Source organism: Streptopelia decaocto (assembly GCF_964273445.1).
Source record: "Streptopelia decaocto genome assembly, chromosome: 1".
Taxonomy (NCBI): domain Eukaryota; kingdom Metazoa; phylum Chordata; class Aves; order Columbiformes; family Columbidae; genus Streptopelia; species Streptopelia decaocto.
Window position 1 is genome coordinate 189,175,785 of NC_138663.1, and position 18,545 is coordinate 189,194,329.

At 36.3% G+C, this 18,545-nt stretch overlaps 1 protein-coding gene across 2 annotated transcripts in view; it reads left to right on the forward strand.

Annotated features, from left to right (window-relative positions):
* UBL3 (ubiquitin like 3) overlaps nucleotides 1-18,545 on the forward strand; it is a 62,446-nt gene that overhangs the window by 17,206 nt on the left and 26,695 nt on the right. The window contains exon 1 of one of the 2 annotated variants that reach the window (XM_082072176.1): nucleotides 10,122-10,195. The exons of the other annotated variant lie outside the window; for it this stretch is intronic. Within the exon in view, the coding sequence (XP_081928302.1) occupies nucleotides 10,160-10,195 (36 nt within the window). The 5' untranslated portion in view covers nucleotides 10,122-10,159. Of the gene's footprint in view, nucleotides 1-10,121; nucleotides 10,196-18,545 lie in introns of those variants that run through there. 2 annotated transcript variants of the gene reach the window in all.

Below are 18,545 nucleotides of genomic sequence, written 5' to 3' on the forward strand. Positions count from 1 at the left end.
TTTCCAGCATAAATTGTTCTTGTATTATTAAGAGGAAACAATATCCAAGCTATTTCATTATTATCTTAAAACTAATGTATTTTGTCTCCGTATACTAAAAGGCTCCATCTTATTTTGCTTAAACATTTCATGTTTTGAGGAATTTCTTATAGAGGAATCTTTAGATGGTAACTGTAAATAGATATATATCTAAATGTAGTCTTCATTCTTTTGACAAAACTAATATTTGCATTTGTGCTTCTAGGAGTCCTCTTTTGGATGGCTATATTTCTTTACTGATGGATCAATCAAAAATTTACAAAGCATAATTGACAAATTGGGAACACTGGCAATAACAGTTGACCCGAAGATTCAGATTTTTTTTTTTTAAATCATTTTTAAGTATAAAGAAGCAAAGAACAGCCCACAAGTATATTCGTTTAACTCCATCCATTTTCTACTGTGGATACTTGGTCTGTCAGACTTTATAATACAGCTTCTATTTGCGGATGAGCGTGTCAGGATTGTTGAATGCAGGCAGTTTATTCAAAAGACTTTTATTGTTCAAACTAAGCTGAAAATGATCTGTAGGATAAAGCTGTGACCTAGTTCTGGATTTCCATGCTTTGGAAAGCATTATGTTGCCAAATCTGTGCACGTGTATGTATTTATTTAATTCTCTTTCCTTCTTTTTGAAGACTGATGATTAATAAATTATCTTAAAGTTATTACTTACATATCTATGAATAGAATGTGCAAAATATTCTATTCAATGTTAAATTTGGGGGTTTCATTTTTGTGGGAAGAGAATTCTTCACTCAATGTAATGTATTGGAGAGAAGGTCAACCTACGTAACTCATGCTGGCTCTGAAGTGTAAATATGCACATTTGTGGCATCAGGATGTTACATAGGAAGGGAGAACTGACTGCGTAATCTGTAATGATATGTATTTGAATTTTCTAAGTTTAATAATGTTCACATTTCTTTTTCAGGAATGGTCAAGTCTCTGTAAATGAGCAAATTTATTAAGATTTATGAGTATTATAGATTTTAAAAAATAGAATGGAGAATTGCACTTAAGTGGTTATGTTTTGTGTTTTGTTTTGCTTTTAAATTGGTGAATTATGAGGCTGTGCTATTTTAATAGTAGCTTGACCCCACACTGAGCTTGATTTTTGCGTCACTAAACTTCTGGTTAAGAGTTCACTGCTCTGCCAAATGTTTATTTGCAAGTTTAAGAAAAATCTCTAAAATAAAACAAGGTTTTCTGAGAAGATACCTTCACTTTTCCTTCAACTGTGTGAAAAGGTTAAGACTTTGATTTATAAAGTAATAGAAGGGATTTATACTTGTTCAAAACAAAAAAATCTCCTTTCCCCCCAAACCCTGTGATATAAACCAAAGATGATGGAATTTTTTTGGTGAAAATTGTGTGTGGTGGCATGGCATTACATGCCAAAGGAGTATATACATAGAAGGCAGCTTAGTGGATATATGAATGAGGGGAAATTTTTTGTTTGTGGGTTTTTTCCTAACAAGCAATATAATATTCAGGTATGCCCTCAGTTTTTTTGCTTGGCATGCTTCTAACCTTTTTACTTGAGGTACAAGAAAGTAATCCTGAAACCTGTCATTTTTCGGACCGTGAATTTTTTTTCTCAGCAGAAACATGGAATAGGATATAATCTATAGAAACATGGTTTTTGTTCTAAACGTAAGTGCGTGTACTACAATAAATGCTTAGTTTTGTTTCATTTGAGAAATATTCAAAGGCTATTTAATTATTGTATCTCGGGTTAAAAAATTATATTTGGAGACTGAAGAAAATACCAATTTCATAACCTATGCCACCATCTGTTAAATACTCCAGAAGCTTATTTTTTTTTTTCTGGATGGGTTTAGCCAGCTGTCTATTCTGCACTGTTGCCTGGATGGAGGCGTGCTTTTAAGAATAACACAGTAGGCTTTCTGTGAGTTGACAAAAAAGCTTTTTTATTTTGATGTGAGACTCCTTTAGCTTGTCTGACACTTCCTTATATTTAGTCTCTGGCTGAGGAATGTATTTGAAACCTTTCCCCTGCTCCTCTCCTGTAGTCTGTGCTTTCATCTTCTCCCACTTAGGTCTGGACCTGCTCCACGGGACAAGACATGTGCCTCTCACCCAGCCCTCTGCGAGCCATGTGCGTGTATTTGCTAGTGGCAACCAAAGTCCATTCTAATCCTATCGGCATCTAACCCGAATGGCATTTAGTTAATCTGTCTGGCACTCTCCTTTCTTTATCTGACCCTGTGAGATGATATAACTTTTTGTAACTTTATTTTAGGTAAGTGTTTCAGGGCAGTAATACAGACCAGTAGAGTTTACTGAACTAATTTTCCTTTTTAAAATGCTGTCTTCGTGATAAATAAAACCTATTCAATAATTGTGTCAGGGTGACCTGGCAGATTTTATTGTTGTTTTGTTGTTATGCTTAATTACAGTGTACATAAGGGCTGATAAGACAGGGAAAAAATTAAGTGTTTACAAAAGTCTGTAAAGAAAATTATTGCAGGTCAGTGAATTATTCTATTCTGCTGTTCAGTTTGCAGCAAAGCAACCTGTGTTCAGGAAAAAAAAATAATAAATTGCAGAAAATCGTTTAGAATTAGAAACTACCTCTTTGCTGACTGCAATTTAGATCTGGCTTTAACTCTAAAATGTGGTTTTAGAAATTCATTTTTCTGACTTCCCCAGGAGTTTTACTTTTTTTTTTTAATTGTAAAATAATGACCACGTAGAATCTAGCAGAACTCAGTTGAAGAAGCTACCTGAGACAATACACTGCATTTTCTGATTTGGATTTCCATGAAATACATTGTGGGCTGTGTCTGATCACTCACACTTAGAATGGCAAAGCTCCTTTTGTTGGCTCACTCTCTTCTGTCAGGTTGAGACTGTTGAGTTGGGAAAGGATTTGGCTTCACTTCATGTGGAAATCCTTATTTGTTTATCCTTCATCACAGAGTTGGCCAGAGGCGTCTGTACCACTTAAAAACATGAAACCTCTGAATTCCATGTTGTGTATGAATACACCCTAGTATATTCTTGTCCTGTCCAGCTTAGTTTCCTGATCTTCTTAGAACAGCAGCACTCTGTTTTGGTGCAGCTTGATGGAGCAGCATTTTGCTGTCTCTCTGGAGTGTAGATATGCATTTGAAATGAGAACAAGAATTTGTTGCTATTGTATGGAGGACATCTGTGCTACTAATCAAGCTAGGATATCAGAACATTTGAAATGCTTGCTTTTCTTATATGTCTATGCCAGTTGGATAAACTGAACTTGAGAATTAATTGCATCCAGTCTCTGCTGTTTGTACATAGTTTGCTTTGGCTTAACTTTATTGGCCCAGCTCATTGGAGGCTTATTCTGGGGAGATCAAGGACCTCAAATCAATGCTTTTAAAATCTCCTTTGCCCCAGCCTTTGTGTTCAAAGTCTCATTGGAAGCTTTGTAGCTAAAACCAGCGTATATAAGGTGATTGCAAGACAGTCCACTTATCTGTGTTCCTGGCAAGTGAACAGCCAAACCAAGCACTAAATGCCTTCATTCAAATGTTTTGATGAACCACTGGACAAAATTTTGCTGTAAGCTCTGCTTTGCCAATTACATTTCTCCCTCTACTTTCCTGTTTAGTCATTATGTCTGTACATGACTAGCCATGTAGTGTTTGCTCTCCACTGGCCATGTTTCCCCCATGTCCTTATAGCAGGATATGGTCAGTGGTCATGCAGCTGAAAGAGGAATTGGTCACTGAGTGATTTTATGGAGAAGTAATCTACCAGAAATTCTTCCAAAGCTTTTCCATATGTCCAGCTTAAAATCACTCACCTGATGATGTTGGGTTCACTAGGTCTGACCCCAGCAAAGGGGAGAAAGTGGGGGCATCCCTTTCATTGATAGCCTGCATTCACACAAGTTCAGGTGTAACAGAAAATGCACTCTTTTTATGAAAAGACAAGCTAGCTCAATGTTAGAGATCCAAGCGTGCTTTCATTTATGTAACCACCAATGTGCTGAGACAATACCAATCTCCAAATAGGATCGTAACAGTGAACATAGCTTAAAGGATTAGTTGCTTGTCAGGCAAAACAGAAGCACTCTTTTTTTTTTTTTTTTTTTTTAATTTTGTGAATTGAATATTAATAGTAAAAGGCACATGAATACCTAAATAGTCTTAATTTTAAATAGTTATTGCTGTTGTAAAGTTCAGATGGAATTGAATAATCACAAAGAGAACTGAGAAAATAAATTTCTTTCATTTTAATACCTGTTTGATGCAATATTTATTCACTCCTTTCTCACATTCCTGGTGCCATAGTTATCAGACATTAATTTCCCTACTGGTGCTGCTTTGTATGTGGAAGGAAATAAATCAGAAGAACGGTGAGAAATCTGTAGCAATAAAAAAAATTTGGCCTGACAGAGGACATGCATTTTAATAAAAATGTAATGTGTGGCTATGTGGGAGGCATTGAAAGTGTTTGCCTATTCCCGTAATTTATTTTTTTTTTTTAGCCCCTCAGCTATCAGTTGTAGTAATGAGATAATAGTATCAATTGTTATGGTAGAAGAAAAGATTTTTTTTTTTTTTTCTCCTTTTTAACTCTTAGTGTCTCATTTGTGAGTCAAATTTCCAGAACTTATCAGTTAGGCTTAAACCTGTCGGTGGAGCTGGTCTTCAAAGCCCTACTCAGTTTAGCAGTGCCTTGATATAGGCAATGTGTTTAATACAGATGAAATTTAAAAGTGAGAAGATCCATATTTATAGATCATAGAGTCTTAAGGTTAGATGAGACATGTGAAGGTTGTGTAGCCCAAAGCAAAGGTCGCTCTGATCGTGGCTCAAAGCAGGACTAACCTCAAACTTAAATCAAGTTGCTCAAGCCTTGTCCACCTGAGTTCTGACTGTGTCCAAAGATGCCAATTCTGCTGCCTTTCAAGGCCAGAGCTTAAGCAGAGGTATCTGGGCCAGAGCTTAAACTCAGATCACCAAGAGGGTTTATCTGCATAAACAGAGAAAATTTCCCTTGCTGCAGCTTGTCACCATCAAGATGGTACGAAATGCTGTGAGATACTTTAGCTCTTTGAATAAAAGTTTGCAACCAAACTGCATCAGAATTCCTTGTATTTTGAAGTCTGCAAGTGATTGATTTGAAATTTGTAGCAGGTAGGGAGTTTGCCTGTGCATAGGAGTTTGAAGAGATGACACTGATGTTTTTTCAAAATAATTTACCATTCTGCATTCCTGATTTTTCTTCATTAGGGTGTTTACCCTCATCCATAGTGGAAATGGTTGTGACTGTATAGATTTTTATTGAAAAATGGGCTTAGATGAAATACCAAAGAAAATTGTCCATCTCAGTTATTTAGGTGAGAGTAGGAAAGAGAAAGCAAATTTATTTTGGGGGTTGAGTGACTTCAAAAAAGCATGACACGTCAATAAAAATAAGTACCTAAATAGGAAAAAAGAAAATAATTCTTCTCAGATGCAAAACGGACTCTTGAATGTGCGAAGCTTTGGAGGGGAGCAGTTGATAAGGTTTTTGTAAGGCATAAACAATAAACAAGGAAATGTGTATTCTTTTTGTTGTTGTTTGTAACAGGATCAAGTACTTTAAAGGTGTATGCATAATGTTATGTTCTCCCTTCTGTCTTTTTGGATCAGAAGTTAACCTTTTGATCCTTGCATGTATAGTAACCTGTGTTTTGTTCACTCATGTACTGTTTATTTTTTGTTTTGTTTTTAACTTTATTCTAAGCATTCAGGCTATTCAAAGAAACAAACAGAAAAAGGGGAAAAAGACACTATCAAAATGTGTTTTTTAATCTGAATGGTGTCAGCAATACTAAAAGCGGTGGGAAAAAAGTGCCAATTGTGTTCTAAGTTGTTCTCTAAAATGCTACATTACATGTGTTTCATAAGTTTTTGAAAACAGATGTTGCAAGAGAGAGTCTTACCTCTGAAATACGCATCCTGGTGGAATTTGGTACTAATTGTTGGAAAGGAGGAAAATCTGGAACAGAATCTCACTCTTTGCTTTTGTTATAGAAGTGGAAAGGGGCACCAGTTAGTGTTCTTATCCCTGGCTGAGCAAACACTTGATGTGTGAATGCTCCACTTGGATGTCCACACTGTTGCTATACCTTGCTATTTGTATAGGACAAACACTTATTTTAATATCTCTTCACCTGGTTTTATTTACGAAAAGCCCTTCAGTTTTCTGAAGTGGGATAAAACACTGCTAACATTCTTAGTTTAATCCTGCAAGGCCACTGAGACCTGTGCTCCTCCCGTATGGATGTCACATAAAATGAACAATACCTGCATTGGCTTTTTATCAAGCAGTGTCATCCTCACAGTATGTTGTGAAATTGCCAGGTAGTATTTTTAGATGACATGACAGTATTTTAGATAATGTTCTCCACTTCATGACTGCCTGTGTGTGTCCATTTCGCTATTTCATTCTAATACCAAGTGTAAACAGTCAGTGAAGAAAAGCACGTTTATAGTATTTTCTTATCAAGGGAACATGAATGACTGCTCATACCTGATGAGTTTTTTGATCCTTGCAGTTTTACAGGAAAAAAAAAAAAATCCATGCTGTCACTCAAAGAAAAAGAATTTCAATACTGGAAATAAATTTATAATATAAGAAAGCACCCAAACCACCTATAAAGCTTAGTAGACTCAGTAAAGGCTTTGGGTAGTATTCTAGGGAAGTGAAGATTGAGAAGATCTTAATTTTAATGAAAATGACACTTTTTCTCCTTTCAAATATAGGCCATGAAAAGTTCATGCTGTTTTAATGAATTTTAAAAAATGACCTTTTCATAATCTTAGTAGCTACAGGAAGAAATAAAAAAAGGCACAAATATACCTTCAAATCCCGAATGACTTTCTGAACAGATATTTATTCCCTGCAATATGTTTGTCTTTCTAAACAGATCCAAGGGTTGGTTTATTAAATTTACATTTAATTCTCAGTGCCAAGGGAGGACTAAAAGTAAAATAAGAATAATTGTTAAGTAGGTTTATATACTAATAACTGACAGCATTCTGATAAGACATGCCTTTCTTCTTCAGACTTCTGTCTGGCCTAAAAGTTGTAAAATCCCTGCTCTGGTTGTGGGAAAAGCTATGTTAATTCAGGTTTAATGTAGACAGCCATATGGTAGGAGAAGAAAAAGGGATTTTTTTTTTTTTTTTTTAATTAGATAATGGTGGAAATACTGTAGACTACAGCATTTTACACTGCAACCTGGAAACTGTGCTGTGCCGCTTGCCAAATGGCTGAAGCACCCTTTTCTGAGCTTGCTTCATCAGGGCTTTGTACAAATTCCAGCTCCTCTAAGCACAGGGACAGGCCATCCCAGTAGTTGGGAAAATGAGTAGATGAGCCAGTAGACTGGCTTGGTTAAACAGGGAACTTGTGTTTGGATCATTATGCTCAAGAGATTGTGCTTAATGGCTGGTTTCCTACCTGCAGGTTTGTTACTAGCAGACCTCCAGGGGTCTGTTGTAGGACCTAGATTGTTTAATATCTTGATCATAGAATCATTTTGGTTGGAAAAGACCTTTAAGATCATCAAATCCAACCATTCACCTAACACTGCCAAGTCCACATCTAAACCATGTCCCTAATAACCTCATCTATGTGTCTTTTAAACACCTCCAGGGATGGCGACTCAGCCACTTCCCTGGGCAGCCTGTTCCAATGTCTAACAACCCTTTCTGTGAATAAATTTTTCCTAGTGTCCAGTCTAAACCTCCCCTGGTGCAGGGGACAGACTCATTAGGTTTGCAAACACCAAATTGCAGGTGCAGTTGATCTACTTGTCTGCCTGGCTGGAGAGCGCAGTTGGCCAGATGTGAGCTGGCAGTATGTCTTGGCAGGAGCAAAGGCTAACAGCATCCCGGCTGGTATCACGAGGAACGTAAACCAGGGAGCTGGGGGAAGTGATGGTTCCCATTTGCTTGGCACTCGGTAGACTCCACCAATGTCCAGCTTTGAATGTTTTTTTCCTGTACCACACTGGAAGAGGAAATATACTGATTAGCTGCAGCATGTTCAGCAGAGGCCACTGAGATGGTCTGGGCTGGAGCACTTCTCCTGTGCGTAGAGGCTGAGGGAATGGGACTTCTTCACCCTGGAGAAGAGCCAGCATTGGGCAGACCTAACACCATGCTCTGAGTACTTACAAGGAGGTTATCTAAAAGATGGAGCCAGGCTATTTACTAATGTAAAAAGGTGAGAGAATGAAGGACAGTGGTCATGAATGGGAACAGGAAAGGTTTCAAATTAAGGGGGAGTGGGCATACTGTAAGAGAAACTTATGCCATTATGTTTCTTTGCTTTTGCATTCATCTGTATGAAACTTTTTTGACTCATTCATAAGTCTTGACTGCACATCTTGAGTGTTTAGGTTTACTTTCCTCCATCTCCTTGCTTGCTAGAGAAGTCTCCTGCTCCTAACAGTAGAAGACCTTCCTTCTTTTCCTGATCCACGGTGAACCAAACCACTCTGTGCAGCTTCTGAGGGCATATAGCCACTGGAATATGCTGGGAGGTAAAGATGCTTCAATAAATTGGCCAAATCTTTAGGTTGAATGACTGCTTTGTTATTAATAAATTACCTTGAAATAATCTTAAATAAATCTAGGTTAAGGTAAAATTTAAAAACATGCTCTATTTATAATATTTCAAGTAGAAAACATAAATGATATAAGGAATACAAATACAGAAATAGAAGAGAGGATTATAGTTAATTGTTTTATGTTAAGATTGAACCTGGAAGACCTGCCTCTTGTATCCAGATGGTTTGACATATTTTATTTATGGAAAGCCACCTTGACAGGGATTCTGTCTTTTTTTGTTGTTGTTGTTGTATTCCATATGTAGTTGCTTCTCCTTGGACATTTTTCTTTTTTTCTTTTTCCTTTTTTTTTTTCCCTCCAAATTCTTAGCTTTTTGAAAATCTTGAAAGGCTCAGAACATATTTAATCTCTCCCTTGAAACATCTTAACTTATACTTCAGAGAATGTCTTCTGCTGTGTTAGCAGAAGTGCTGTGTTGCTTTCTTGAAGATGGAATTGCAACTTTGTTTTATTAGGTGTCATTTTGAACAGGTTTTTTCCTGCTAATAACAACTAAAGAAGACTTAAACCATCATGTTCTTTCTTCTGTGCCTGTTCTAATGCCTATAAATCTTGAAGAGAAATGTCACCTTCAACTACATCATCTATCTGTGTCCAACATTCATTAAATAACACACTTGTTGCTAACATCTAAATGAGATAAATGTATATATTTCACTATTGGTTGTAGATTTGGGACCAGGCATGGAAATAAATTACAGCTTTTGAGTGATAATGGATTTGAGGTAGTCTGTCCTTCAGGAATGCTATAACCATTATTTTCTCTTGCATTTTTCTGCAGTGTCTTTAATGTATCCTCTTTAAATGAGTCCTTTAGCTCTCTTTTACTCCAAGCTTTCTTGTAGAGATTTCACAACACTCTGTCCTTGGTACTTTGCTCAGTTACGTTTGTGCAGCCGTCTCTGCTCCGTGTCTTCCTGCTGTGACTTTACCAAACATTTCCTTGTTCACAGACAGAACCATCTGCTGCCACATTTGTATGAAAACCTCTAGTCCAGGCTTGGCACCTTGTCCAGCTAAAATTTCTGTCCCTCTGACATGTCTTTGTTTAGCTCAAGCAGAACTGGGCTTGAAGCCACTCGCTTTACCTCTGTTCTGGTTATGTGGGCAGTATCAGCCTTCTGATCATCACTTGGTCCTATAATCTGCATGCCATTTGTGAAGGGGTGTGATTGAAAGGCTTTAAAGAGATCTTGATCTAAATCTTTCAGATTCTTGTTTCATAGCAACTCTAAGTAATTTACATTGTTTTTACTTGTTTCTACAGCTAGAATTCTCTAGGTTCTTCTCATGTCTTTTTTTGGTTACTGTGGCATTCTTTTCTCTGATTCCTTTTATATGCTTCCAGAATGATCTGCAAAGATATAAATGTAATGTTTGCATTCTTAATATATTTGTTCACTCTCTGTTTCAACCCCAGTTCATGAAAAATAGATTGGTTATCATCCACTTCTGTTTTCTGCTGGGTGGTTTGGCTCTCAATGGCAACTGCTCCTGCACAGGCACTTAATGATCCAGTGAGTACCTCTTGACCTTTATCCCATGCTGCCCATTCTGTTCAGGAAGAATATTGTATATGTCTGCTGCAAAAGTAACCTTTTCAACTTTTTTTCCGCTTGAATTTCTTGTACAAATTTCTGCAAGAATTTTGACAGTGTGTAGGTGCTGTTCTAAGACCACTGGCCATAATAATAGTCAGCAGTGCTGTCTTTGTAGTTTTGTCTGTACGTTTTTGTTGGGGTTTCTTTTTTTATTCTTATTTTTTTTTAATGTTTATTTCCTTGCCAACCTTGAGTTATAAGGGACATTGTCTTTATTCTGGTCACAGTTAAATATGTTAGACTTTGATTTCTAGGCAATACTGTGACACAGATAAGTAAGGGAAAGGTGGACTGTGCCTTGAATATTATTTTTTTCCCCTTATAAACATAGACAGACAATCTGAAAATTGGAAGGTGCACCTGAATGATGGAAGTCCTGGTCAGCAGCTACTCACAGCAGTAAGAAAAATGGGACAATAGGAGTAGGTACAAATAGGACAAGAATTTGAAGGTAAAATATAAACATACTTTGGATTGTGCTGAGACTGAGCTACCTGCAGATGAAATGAATTGTCAGATATGTAGGAGACTAAATCAAGGGAAAGTGGCTCAATGTCAGGTAAATGTGTGAACACAAAGGAGTCAGCTTGGACTGGGTGCTGGTAGGATGAAAATGCTGCTTAAAGGGGGACATATTAGGAAAATAGATATGAAAATTGATAGGAAGCTGAAGTGTTGTAAGAGTCAGAGAGGGCAAAGAGCACACAGAATCATAGCAGTTCAGAGGAGACAAGGGATTAAACAGTCAGAGTGTTTTATTGCAGTTCTTGTTCACTTTCTGGAAATAAATTGGTTTTTGGCTTCCTGACAAGTCACAGTCAAACAGGCAGGGTGATGTGATATGTCTTTTCTAGTGATTTGTGCACTGGTGTTTTTTGGTTTTGTTCTGTTTGTTTGTTTGTTTATTTGTTTGTTTTTCCCCCAAGGAGCAAGAACTTACCCACCTAGAAAAAGTAAACTTAAATTGTGTAGGATGGTTCATGAGGGAAGCTGAATATGATACGCAATGCACATATAACAATTTCTTCAGTGTTTTATACTCACCTGTATTGCTGTGGATGGCTGGTTTCTTCAGTTGTATTTACTTATTTGTGTAGTTGTATCTAATTCATTGTGAATTGAAGTAGAAAATAAATCTTATCTACAGACAGTAACGTTGGCCAATGAATTAATTATCAGAAAGCTGTCAGCTAAAATGATATCTGCAAAGGATGACTTGTTGTGAAGCTTCCCTTTAAGTCTAATTCTTTCAGGAAGGAGTAAATAGCGTGTTCTAATATGGTTGCCAAGATAATTGTAAAGAGATGAGTTTTCTTCTCTTGTGTTAGAAGGTGGCTATGTATAGATCATCAGTTAATGTTGAACATACAGTACATCACTCAAGCCTTACCACTGGACCTCTAAACTTATTTCCACTTATCTTGATACAATTGTTTTGAACTTTTAAAAGTTGCTTTTTAAAAAAATACCTAGAAGTGCTTCTCCTTTTTCCTTGTCCCTTCACTTATCACAGAAGTGGCCATTTAATTCTGGCTCTACTTTTAGACAAACAGAGCAAGCCCTGTCTTAGGTGAGAACCGGTACTCAGAGGTGGAAGTCTCAGAATGTTGGGTGACCAGTGGCAGAAGGCTTCTATAAAAACCTTGGTCAGTGTTTTAACCATCTCCTTCTAACACTGTATGTATTATTAATGCAGTGAATGCAGGTCTGTCTTTCTGTAAGAATGTTTTTCTGGAACTCATTTGAGGTGCATGTGCAACCTACAGTTTTATACATCAAAAATGTAATCTAATGGTTTCAAGAGCAATTAAAATAATTGTGAGTGTATGAAAACCGAAACAACTCTACTAACCCTTTATTGTACATAAAATGATCCAATCTATTAAAAGATACTGTTTATTTATAGTTCATGAACACTTAATGCTTGCTTTTATGGCAAGAGAAGCAATCAGTGTTATTTCAATAAATTAAATATTTGTTCTGGTTTTGTTTGTGTTTTTGTATTGCTTTCATTCTTGAACATGTGCAAAGGGAAAAACATTTTGATTAATAATACAATTTTATGCTAGAGCACAGTGAGTGTTAAAAAAAAATAAAAGAAGCTAGCATAAACATATATTAAAATTGTTGAAGTACTGTTGGAATAACTGAAAGTGGAAGACACTAGTGAAAAATGTTTGCTCGTTTTTTTTTTTCCTTAAGTTAGACTAAGAGCATGTACTTAAAGTAGTATTTCTACACCCATTGCCAGGGACAGTATGTCTAACTGAAACTATTCAAAGTGTGTGCAGGTACAGCACAGATTTCAAAATGGAAATGGAAGGCTTTCTTAGGTTGAGTCTTATGTCTTTGGTCTGTTGTCATGAACCTATGCTTTCAACTGTTACTCTTGCTGCTTTGCTTATAGGATAGGGTTTTTTTTCCCCTGTAAGTATTACTTAGTGTTTCTATCTGCACTGGTTTCTGTGCAGGAGAAAAGTCATATGACAGCATGTGTGTGTTTTTGGAGACACAGGAGGGAATGGAAGGGGGTCCATTCAGTGGCTTGTCATTATTAATATTTCTCTCTGCTTTTCTGTTTAATGTTTTTCTATAGAGCAGTAACAACTCTTTAGGAGAATCTATTTGGTTTCAATCTATTGCTACAAGGCAGCAGAAGCAACAGCCTGGGGAACTGCAGGTCAAACTCCCAGGTTCTCCACCCCCAAGCACATAAGAAATGATGCAGAGTCCTCTCTTGCAATCTATTTCTATTGAATCAGTGCTAGTTGGACACTCAGAGGACAGCTTAGTTGATCAAGAGAAGGGAAAAAAAAAATAATCACTATGACTTTGTCTCTTGTGGTTTGCAATGTCAGTTATACTTCCCTCATGAATGAAACAAACAGTAACAACAAAACAACAGAAACAAACAAGGGAGTATTTATTACCATTGCATTTTCCTTTGGAAAGTTTGGAAGTCTTTAATTGAGGAGTGTCTGAATGTAGCTTGTGAAGCAGAGAAGTGGGGTGAAATATTCTTTTGATTTATCTCCCTCTACTCATTTAGCTTACCACAAGTACTGTCCTTCTATGCGAGCGCTGTTACCAAACCACAAAAGAAATAATTAGTAGGCAAGAAACATTTAGTTTTGTGTTGCAGTTTGCAGAGTTCTGAAGAAACATGTTTTCTGTGTATGTGCATGTGGTTTATGTTAATGATTATTAGTATTTAAAGAAAGATCAAAGTTGTGTTCTTTCAAACCTCCCTGTGCAACTTAGACTTAGTGCAGTTGAATTTGACTTCAACTTTATCTATAAGTGAAAATATCCCATTGTGAATTATGTTTACTATTAAACATTAACTTAGAAAATAATGTGTTCTGAGTAGCTATGAATTGTTATTAGCCCTTAAATTCAAGGGAAAACATGAAATTTAGGTGCATGCAAGAGTGAAAAAAAGTGCTGTTTTCTGGGTAAAATTACACTTTTTCTTGATTAAATACAGTCTTTCAAAATAGACCAAACTTGAGTGGACCACATGCTGAATTACTACTTTTTTAAACATGAAAACTATGCTTAACCTTTGTTCGAGGTAAGAAAAAGAACAGGAAGGTGCTGTAGGAGTTGATAGCTATGTAAAATTGTCTTTGGACAGAGAGGCAGATGAATTGTAAGATATAAAGATCATAAAGGTTGTGTGAGGTAAGTATTCAGTAGAATTTACTAGTGTGTTTTAACAAGGCAAAAGATGTAATTTAATAGGAATCATTGTGAAAATGGTTGTCATGATTTATGTCAAACAAGGCTGTTTATTTTCAAGCCAAGAACAGTAATTGCTAGGAGGAAAATATCCTTCACTTATGGCACCATGGAAATAAGACTCTGCATAAAGATTATAGTCCTTTCCCTGAGATATCCAGAATAGGATTGTGTCAAAATAGGACTCCAGCTATGTTAGATGCTTGGACTGATCTTTGATAGTATTTTTTATTCCTTCACTTTAATCACAAGAGACAAAAAAACTTTTAAACAACTTTGCATCTTCCCTCCCCTCCCCATTTATAACTTCACCCCAATGTTGCAAAATGACAGAGCACTCTTTTTATCTTCTTTTCCTTAATTTTAAATTGTGCATTAATAGTTAGATGTAACCAAATTGAAAATTTTGGAAACTTCTCAAAGTAGGGTAGATCTAGTTGGTTTGACTTGGAGATTCTTACACTGTAATATAATAACCAATTACATAGGGTAGTTTTGCTGTGCATTGCAGTACACTGTGTGGAGATCCCTCTACAAGTTAGTGTTCCTCCACAGGTCATTGTAATACTGAGAAGTAATACTGTAATAATTACAGAAGTGTTTGCTCATATATGGACATTTGTTCTTTGTTTTTTTAGCAGAGGTGTTAATGGGGAAAGGTAGAGGTGTCATTTACAAAATGCCCATAATATTGGAGCTGCAAAGGAAGTATAAGAGGAGTTTACACTTGTGAGCTGACAAGCATTCTAGAATGTAAGATTGGATACAATACTGTATTGGTTTTCTTTTATCTTTGTGAAAGCACGAATTATTAATATTGTATGTAGAATCACACTATTAATAAACTGGTAATATATCTTAACTTCTCGTAGTGGCATTGAATGTGAATTATTTTTCATTATAATGCAACCAGGTTACTTCAACATACGTATCCCAGATAATATTTAGAACACGCAGTGGTTCTTAACAACACTCTAGTAACTTTTTCACTACTTAATAATTTTCTTACATGCACTTGTGTTTGATCTCTGTTTTGAAGTTTCAGATCATTTGCCCTTCTTTTGCACTGATTTTTGTAAAATATCCTTATGGAGGCTTATTCTTGTTTGATATTTATTCTGTTGAAGATTGTTCTATTATGTTAATCTGTTATATATATTGGATGGGTGCAAGACTGGGCTGCTTATCATGAGCATATGTGTGATCTTTCCTATGTTGTTTTAAGAACATGACACCAAGGCTTTTGAGACTTGAGTGTTAGCAGGTAATTGCAATAATGGTCTCTTCTTCAGAGAGCAAATAGTACCCTGATGATTTTACTGACGCACTTGGGGAGGATGGTGAATATGATCAGCTGGTTCGGTGCTTGCATGAAAAGCTAATTAAACTTTTTAATGCTACCTTTGAGGCATGGATTGGAAATGTTTGAAATACCATGGGTTTTGAAGAGAGAGGTTTTGCTTACTGTCTGTTACAGTTTCCTGTGCTTCAGTTTTTAAAATATGAAACTAGTTTTTGCCAAAAATAGTGAATAATCTCCAATATTTGATTAAAAGTTTCAAAACTTTTGGCTCAGAGGTACTTTGGGCAAGCTCTTATGTGGGTCATAGCATGTTATGTATATTTAAGTGGTATTTCTGTGAAAGGTTTGCAACTTGAGAGGCCCAGAGGGTCAGTACCTTGTTTTTATTTATTTTTAACTACTTGGCCATTAATATTTATGGCCAGTTACTTTTCACTACCTAGAGCCTCAATGGCTTCATGTAGCTTCACAAAGATTGTAGCTGACGGCCATCAGTCTCATTCCATGCCGTGTTCATCACCATTGTACTTGATTTTCTTCCTTTGCTACTGTTCTGTTTCCCTTGCTGATGTTTTCCTGTGTTCCTTGCAGCCTGGAACTGGGGTTGGGTTTGGGATTTGTGTTGTGGGGTTTTTTTTTGTGCGTGTTTTTTTTTTTTGTTGTTGTTTTTTTTTTTTTTTTTTGCTTTAGGTTTTTTGTTTGGTTTGTTCTTTGTTTGTGTGGTAGTGTGTGGGTAGTTGTTTTGTTTTCCCAGGGGAGACAGTTTCCAGGTTTTACAAGTTTTTATGGCCTGCCATTTTGTTCCACTTCTACCAGTTTCCTTTGTCATTCTTCTCTGGGCTGCTGTGTTTAGTTGCTTTGTAGTGGTTTCAAATTTCTTAATGAACTGTTAAATTTAAAAAAAAAAAATATAATTTTTTTGAGCATCACTTACACTTACTTCAGACTAAATAATGACTGAACTGCCCCAGGTGGTACTCTCCCGTCAATTAGCTGATACTAACAAATGTATTTCCAACATAAGATCGAATTTTCCTGTAATATGTTGGTGTTTAGATCCTGTACAGTATCTGCCACAGTGCACACTTACCGAGCTACTCAGTGCCTTGATTTGTAGTGTAAACACTACACACTGTTCATGCGACACTTATTTTGTATAATTTGATAGGCTGTTTATTGTAAGTAAACAGCTTTGCCTGTTGGAGTAAGCAATGGAATAGTTATATGCACATGAGAGTTCATTATGTTCTTTGAAAACTAATTTCTTAGTGAGAATGTGAATATGAAAAGCAGATGATGCCACAGTTGTGTTTGGCACCACGAAGTGACAGTATCGCTAGTCGCAGGTTGATGCAGATTGATTCTCAGCTGAATAGTCGTCCAAGCCGTGGTTAGCTTAAGACAATTGCATTCTTGATAGATGCTTTGTATGACAAATGCACTTTTCTTTCTAAACGCTAGATCCTTCTTTCAGCTTTGTATAATGATTTGTATCCCAAACTATTGGGAAGAATTAAATAGTTCTGACTATGTGGACTTTCATTCTCTTCCTATAGAGCAGCTGTATCTTCTATACTGTCTTGTGAGTATAAGCTAGACCCTTTGTAAGAAAGTTGTATCTACAAGTCTGCTACTGTGCTGTAATTGTGACTTAGTAATTAGCCAGAAAATCAGTTGACTGTTAACTAGAAACTTTGAAGTATATCTCTGTTAACATCAGCTTGTATGCACAGAATTGTCACTCAGTTGATGCATACATACGTATTTCCCCAAAAAAGATTCATACTAATGGACGTTTGGATGTTGTGTCTCCTGTAAAAGAACTTGCTAAATTCTGTTCTTATGCTCTTCTCTCCAAAAAGCATCGTTGCTTTACCTTTTATCGTGTCATGACAGCAAATGCAAAGATATGGCATCTTTCTTTCCTGTGATGAAAAGATGTTGGGATTTTTGTGTGTGGTTTTTTTGGTTGGTTTGGTTTGGTTTTGGTTTTTGGTGGTGTTTTTTTTGTTTTTTGTTTTTTTGTCATCATAGCCGACATGGATATCTATCCACAACTCTGAGTTGAGCATGTTGAGTCCCAATAAGAAAGACGACCTGGCTTGTTTGTTTTTGTGAGAGGGTATTTGCTGCTCCTTGTAACATCAAAGTAATGCTTCAGTTGAGATAATTATAAAAGTTTAGTAATTGTCTGGGAAATAATTCTCCATTAACTGTAATTAGTCATAACCAGTGGTACCAGTGAGATTTTTCATAATATGGTCAGTCATTGATGCTATCTGTCAAGACTGTCATGTCTTTTGCCTTAATGAAAAGAGGGGGCGAGAGGGTCTTTAAAACCTGTTATAGAATTTGTGGAACTATTAATGAAACACTCTTAGCTTTAAAACATCTGATCTGAAAATAAGCTGTGGCCTGGAAGTATTATATATAAAGCAAAACAAACAGCTGTCCTAAAAAGCTAACAATCTGAGTGCGTGAGAAACAAAGGGGAAGAGACGCAGGTCATCACCATGTCTTGGTGAACTCAGACGTGTGGAGTTGGTGAGTAGTATGTGCTACCTGTACTGACCACATGTGCTAAAAACATAAGGACAGGGAAGTTTGGGATTTGGAATGTGACTTAAGTCTAAAATGATTTCATTCTATCAAAAGTCACAACATATGAGGAGAAGAGCCTGTTAAATGACTTATTCTCATGTTGCCTATGTATATAGATTTGAAAAAATTAGTTCAGGGAACTAATATTTTTTTTTGTTTTAAAGGTAAGAATCATAGATGCTTGGGGGAGCTCTCAATAATATACCTCCATAGTTGTCTATACATAGTGTTTAGCAAACAGTAATTAAGATGCAAGCTAGAATACATGTTGCCCCAGATTCACAGAAGCCAACCTTACTCACTACTTTGACACAGAGCAGATGGCTTGTTATAATGTGGTTGTTGATGCACTAAGAACTGAGAGCCATGACTGGTATTGCTTATAATCGCTACCGATTAAAAGACTATAATGCCTTCAAGAAGGCATCACTATTCTCTCCTTCTGCTCAGGGTTTAGTGAGATCCTAGACCAAGTTGATATTTATACTTGGAAGATGCCTGAATATCAATAGCATCTTAATTTTGTGCTTTTTATATATATTTGTTTGTAGATAGATTTTTCTGGAGGGCTGTAATGAAGCTTTTTATGTAATTTGATGTTTTTTGTATAAACTGGGCATA